The 6,340-nt window shown below is 39.7% G+C and overlaps 1 protein-coding gene across 1 annotated transcript; it reads left to right on the top strand.

Moving 5' to 3' along the window:
* On the top strand, positions 1 to 5,401 carry LOC311034951 (tripartite motif-containing protein 16-like). The gene is made up of 6 exons (XM_084042986.1): positions 1 to 371; positions 783 to 878; positions 1,439 to 1,672; positions 2,206 to 2,365; positions 3,572 to 3,622; positions 3,773 to 5,401. The coding sequence occupies exons 1-6, from the start codon at positions 3 to 5 to the stop codon at positions 4,288 to 4,290; spliced, it is 1,428 nt and encodes a 475-aa protein (XP_083899112.1). The 5' UTR covers positions 1 to 2; the 3' UTR covers positions 4,291 to 5,401.
* Positions 5,402 to 6,340: the final 939 nt, after the last annotated feature.

A 6,340-nucleotide genomic window follows, 5' to 3' on the forward strand; every position in this document is an offset into this window, starting at 1 on the left:
TGATGAAGCTGAGCAGTACAGGAGGTCAGCAGTCTTCTGTCTCTGCTGCTCTGCTGTACGCCGGTCCAGCAGACGTGGCCTGTGATTTCTGCACCGGAGCCAGACGTCACAAAGCTCTCATGTCTTGTCTGGCGTGTCTGGCCTCTTACTGTGAGACTCACCTCCAGCCTCACTACAATGTTCCTACTTGGAAGAAGCACAAGCTGGTCCCAGCCACCAACAAACTGCAGGAGAAGATGTGCTCCAGTCATGACAAGCTGATGGAGGTGTTCTGTCGCACAGACCGCCAGTGTATCTGCTATCAGTGCCTCATGGATGAACATAAGGGCCATGACACGGTGTCAGCTGCTGCAGAGAAGGCAGAGAAACAGGTAGGACCACGATCACTTGAAGACAAATCATAAGAGAGATCATGTTTTAAAGACAGAAGCAGAACTACATGACCATGTCAGAGACATTAAAAGCACAAATGGGTGTAATACATTTTTTTAAAGGATGAAGTACACTCATTTTGGACCCAATGAAAAACAGGTGATTGATAACTTTTCATGAATGGTATTTAATGTCCATTAATCTTGCCCCTGCAAAAGTGTATTTTGAGGAAGTTACAAAGTTGATTTAAGATGATGTTTACTTTGGATCCAAACTAAACTGTCTCAATATACTTGTTTTTACCCTGTATCCTGTATGAGTTCTCTTGCTCCTGATTGGATAGAATTGGTATCCCGGCGTGAAGATGTACTTTGTTTTCAAGCCAAACGGTCTCTTCCTGTTTCTTGCAGAAACAGCTGGTGACAATTCAGGAGGAAGTCCAGCAGAAGATCCAGGAGAAAAAGAAGGAGCTGAAAGACCTGAGACAGGTCATGGAGGCCCTGAATGTGAGCTGATATTATGATAATATTTCTTGTATTTGTGTTTACTGTGATGCTATATGTGTCATCAGAAGCACTAAAGAAGTGCTTTTCATGTCAAGAACCCCCAATTAATATGTATTTGGCCGTGGACCCCCATTTGAAAATACTTGTGTACCACTAACCCACATATAATATTTGTGTAGTGCAAAATGTCTATTCTCTTAAGATGTTTTGAAATGAGCAGATCTACAAGCTCACAACGTGTCATGATTCGTTCGATGTGTTGTGAACTTGTAGAACGGCTATTTTCAAATAGCTGATGTATATAGGATTATGGTTGGTTAAACAAAATGTGATACTCTATTAACACATTTTGCTGGGGACCCCCTGGAACCCCCTGGGGGTCCACTGCACTAAAGTACCCTGAATGACAGTAAAGAACAGTGACAGTAAAGAATCCATCATATCATGGAACTTATTGAATGGCCACCTATACTGTGTGTGTGTGTGTGTGTGTGTGTGTGTGTGTGTGTGTGTGTGTGTGTGTGTGTGTGTGTGTGTGTGTGTGTGTGTGTGTGAAGCAGAGCTCTGCAGAAGCAGCAGTGGAGGCCAGTGACAGGATCTTCAGTGAGATGATGGTCTCCATTGAGAGAAGACGCAGTGAGCTTAAAGAACTGATCAGAGATCAGCAGCAGACTGCAGTGGCTCAGACTGAGGCTCTCCTGAGGCAGCTGGAGGACCACATGGAGCAGCTGGAGAGGAGACATGCTGACCTGGAGGAGCTGTCCAACACTGATGACATCATCACTTTCATTCAGGTTCCACACATGGCATTTTACTGTTTGGTTTTGACTCATTTAGGAGAAATCAGCTTCATATTTCATCTCATTCCATCATGTCATATTATATTACATTCCATTACATCATAGTATATTACATGACATGGCATAACATGACATTATTAATGTTGGTAGTTACTAATACTAATATAGTTCTAGTATACAGTAGTTGTACAGACCACAATAACAATGTCAGAATTAGGCCTGTCACAATGTCGCATAATCACAATTATTTGAGATAATCACAATTATTTTCTACAATTGTCATAATTGTAAACATTTTCAAAAAATAGAAGATCTACAAGATCAGCTTCTGAACTTGTAGATTGGCTTCTTCCACTGTTTTGTAAAATATTTTGAAAGTATAACATTATTCAATATCTGCCCTGTACAATTTGTGTTCGTAATGTGTGCTGGTTGAACAACAAGGACATCAGCTCAACTCCACCAATTGTGATATATTTTGGTAAGAATATTCTAATCTATCTCTGTCTATACTTGTCTCTCTCCAGAGTTTCCAGTCTCTCTCCAGTTCCAGTGGATCTCCAGTCTCACCCAGTGTGGTCATCTGTCCTGTGAGGTCCTTCACAGATGTGATTGATGTGGTGTCTGGTCTGAGAGACCAACTAGACAACATCCTGAAGACAACTTGGCCAGAGATATCGAGGAGAGGTGAGATTTAAATGTGTTTCTTGATATTTGAACTGGAGCAGACTGATGGTACACAGGTTGGCTGTCTGTCAGATTGAACAGAAACATTGAAGAATTTAAGCAAGAATATTCCTCAAAGGAGAGGTTAGGGTCAGATTTAAATGTCTTTATTGTGTTTTAACCGGCCCCTATACTGTACAGTACATTTCTAAGTGTTGAAACAGTTTGTACAGGTGGAAGTATGTCTGGGAAGGCTACTAAAGCCTGTAGTATGGGGGGCAGTAAATTAGTGTGACCTGTGTTTCATGTCACCCGCTACAGTATAAAAATGCACCATTTACCATTCTTTATTATTATTATATGTTTGTGCTCAATAAATGATCTTGAGGAGTTCTCTCTCCTGATTGTATGAAATTTGTAACCCACCTGAAAATGTATTATAAATGTAAAATGAGAGACGGGGAGACAACTGTTACTGAACAAACACTATATAATAGCAATGATGCTATAATATTTTGAACTTTTTGACAAAACCCTTGGAACTTCAGTTTAATCCATTCTTCAGTAAGATGTCTGTCATATATATGCTATATTAACCTCGCATCACCAGTCTTTCCACCTCGGAGGAAAGCCTGGTATGCGTTACTAAAGACCCATATGATCCGGTCTAGGCCACGCCTACTGAAAAAAAAAAAAAGAAGAATCCTCTTTCCGGATTCTGCCCATCCGGTTTTGCGGTGCCGCTTTGTTTTGGTTCCCCAATCCCTATTTAAATGGAATAGAATTTCCCCGTGGGATAATACAGACGCTAAATAGTCTCCGGATAGTGCACGCACATTTAAAAAATAAGCTAAACTATGCCGCATCAAGGATTTTATTAGGACGGACCTATATTGGGGTGAGACGTCTTTCCGGTTCTGCCCATCCGGCCACTTTTTTTTCTTTTTACTTCCGCTCCCGACCGGATCATATACCCGAAAATGGAATGCTGCCCAGGCTAATGCTATATGTGCCTTTAAGAGAGCTTCGTTACGACACTGCCGTAAAGCAGGTCTGTTGTTGTCTTTTACGTCAGTCGTATGTTAACTTGTGACCTCCTGTAGGCTCACGCTGTATGTTTTACATGCCTGAAGTCAGCAGTAAAGTCTATTGGTTTTGACCCTTTGTGTGGACATTGAAATCCTTTACAATGTCATGATGACCTTTACTGTTTTCTTGTGTCTCCAGTTGATGTTTTACATCCAGCGGAGCCTCAGACCAGAAAGGACTTTTTACAATGTGAGTCCATGTTGATGCAGGTTCTGAACGTTGAAGTTTCATTCTGATATGTTGTTATTTAAAGCTCTAATGAGTTTGATCTGAGAGACTAACTCTAAACACAATAAGGTTCATGAGGTTTGATTTTTCTTTTGTCGTGTGTTCTCACAGATTCCTCTCCTCTGTCTCTGGACATGAACACAATAAGCAAACAGCTCTCCCTGTCAGAGGAGAAGAGGAAGGTGACTTATACACAACAACTACAACCTTACCCTGATCATGCAGAGAGATTTACTGCGTACCGTCAGGTGTTGTGTACAGAGGGTCTGTCTGAACGTTGTTACTGGGAAGTAGAGTGGAGTGGTAAAGGGGTTCGTATAGCAGTCTGTTATAAAGACGTCAGCAGACAAACCGGCTTTGGAGACAATGATACATCCTGGTGTTTACAGTGTATTGATAAAAACTACAGTTTCAAACACAACAGTGTTGAGACTAAAGTGTCAGGGCCTCTCTCCTCCAGAGTGGGGGTGTACCTGGACCACAAGGCAGGTACTCTGTCCTTCTACAGTGTTTCTGACACAATGACCCTCCTACACACAGTTCAAACCACGTTCACACAACCTCTCTATCCAGGGGTAGGGCCTTATTCTAGCTATGGAGATACAGCAGAGCTGTGTAAGACATGGTAGACATGTTAAGATACTGATGATGATATTCAGTTGAAAACTAAAGCTTGTGTAAGAATGATGTGTACAGTATACTACACCATCATGATCAATCAATCCATTGCATTTCTTTAATAAGCCTAATGCAGGCAATCATTATACAGTATGCCCTGTTATCTTGTTGATATTACTACAGAGCCCTCTGTCAGTCTATGTAGATTGGTTGTACTAAATGTAGTGGTTCTCAAACTGTGGGTCTGGACCCCTTGGAGGTCCCCAAATGATGATATTTTGCTTAATGTGCAACATTGTTTTCTCAATAGTGTATACTATACAGGGTATCTGCACATTTCTAAAGTGACAATTTAAGGACTTTTAAGACCTTTTGAATAACTCTAAAACAAAAAATAAAACATGGCATTACTGCGTCAAAAGTAATCAACAAACTATACTATATAAAATGGTCAAACATTGGCCAAATATAACCTGACTTGGTTTCACATAACCTGAACATGTGAAAATAGCTACAAGCTCACAACGCCTTGCAACGCTAGGCGTTGTGAGCTTGTAGATCTGCTATTTTCACAATTTTAATGAAGTCAAGCTAAATGTAATGCTTCAACTACTGCAATTCCAATTGCTTGTCAGGGTGGGGGGTCCCCAGTTCAAATATGATTTTGGGGGGTCCCCAGTTCAAATATGGTTATTTTGGGGGGTCGCAGCCTGAAAAGTTTGAGAACCACTGGTGTAATGTGTCAGTAAGGTATTGTGTGTCAACAGTTAATCGATTTAATCGTTTATAAAAATATATTTGAATGTTATGAACAATGTTGTTGTTTTATACCCCTCATTTTTCTTCCTCTCCCATTTTATAAATATAGCAGAAACCTTGGAGTCCTTCAAAAACACTTAAAACCTGCCATGTTAAAAACAAAAGAGGGGGGGAAAGCTTCTTTAATATCCGATCTACAAGCTCACAACTTATCTGGCAAAATGAACAAAATGTTTCAAACTTTCAATTCATATAAAGGAGTTTGAGACCGTCAGGTAATTATATTTTTTTTAATTAACTTTACTTCATTTACACTGACTTGTCTTTTCAAAATAAATGTGAGCACTGTGACTGCAACCTCTATAGCAGAGTGTTTTAGTCTTATTTTGAAGAATGTTTCTGTTTCTGTCTCTCTGTGAAAGTTGTCTCCATGTTTAGATGATGTTTTATACAGGATGTGAAGATAGATGTTAAAACAGGGTGAGGACTGAGGGGTGTGTGTGTGTGTGTGTGTGTGTGTGTGTGTGTGTGTGTGTGTGTGTGTGTGTGTGTGTGTGTGTGTGTGTGTGTGTGTGTGTGTGTAAAAAGTCAAACTTTTGTCTATGCTACATAGTTTCCTGGATAATTATAATATTTAAATATTATACATAGTGTAAATATAATGCTGAGTTTGCTTTTATCAACTTTCTATGTTTTACTAACTGTACACTTAAACCGTTTTGATTAAAAAAGTAATTACTTTCCATCACAGGCTTCCACACATAGATTCATAATGAATGACATCATTGACATGACATATCATGGGTTAATGACTCATTCACTTTGGATTACAACTGGACTTTGTATCATTTATTACTTATTTTCCTGTTGCACAATGATGAATGAACTGTCTCTTTTCTTCAGTCAGTTTATTAGAACTTCTTCAGCAAAATAGAACAACAGTTTTCAAGTTCACATCACTTCCTCAATAGTACAATAGACCAGTGGTGTAAACTAACTAAGTACATGTACTCAAGTAACAATTCGGAGGTATTTTTTACTTTACTGTAGTACTTCCCATTTTCAATACTGAACATTTTATTGGACAGAAATGTAAAAACAGCACGAGTACAGTCAAACACTTTGTCTAAAAGGATAACACCACAAAAGTCCTTGCGGTCTTGTTTCCATTGGGGTCCTAGGTACTGGGGGCATTGACCCTTAGACTATCTTAAAACTACATCCCATCACTCAAATACCCCTTAATTGCCTCTGAGATGTAGTGGAGAATTAATAGTCACTAAGTCAGTCAATAGGCTGTTG

Source organism: Gymnoscopelus microlampas (assembly GCF_963454915.1).
Source record: "Gymnoscopelus microlampas genome assembly, chromosome: 19".
Classification (NCBI taxonomy): domain Eukaryota; kingdom Metazoa; phylum Chordata; class Actinopteri; order Myctophiformes; family Myctophidae; genus Gymnoscopelus; species Gymnoscopelus microlampas.

Coding starts and splice junctions, on each gene's coding strand:
- LOC311034951 (XM_084042986.1), top strand. CDS start 3: ATGAAGCTGAGCAGTACAGGAGGTCAGCAGTCTTCTGTCTCTGCTGCT. Junction 372..782: donor CAGAGAAGGCAGAGAAACAG/GTAGGACCACGA, acceptor TGTTTCTTGCAG/AAACAGCTGGTGACAATTCA. Junction 3,623..3,772: donor CAGAAAGGACTTTTTACAAT/GTGAGTCCATGT, acceptor GTGTTCTCACAG/ATTCCTCTCCTCTGTCTCTG.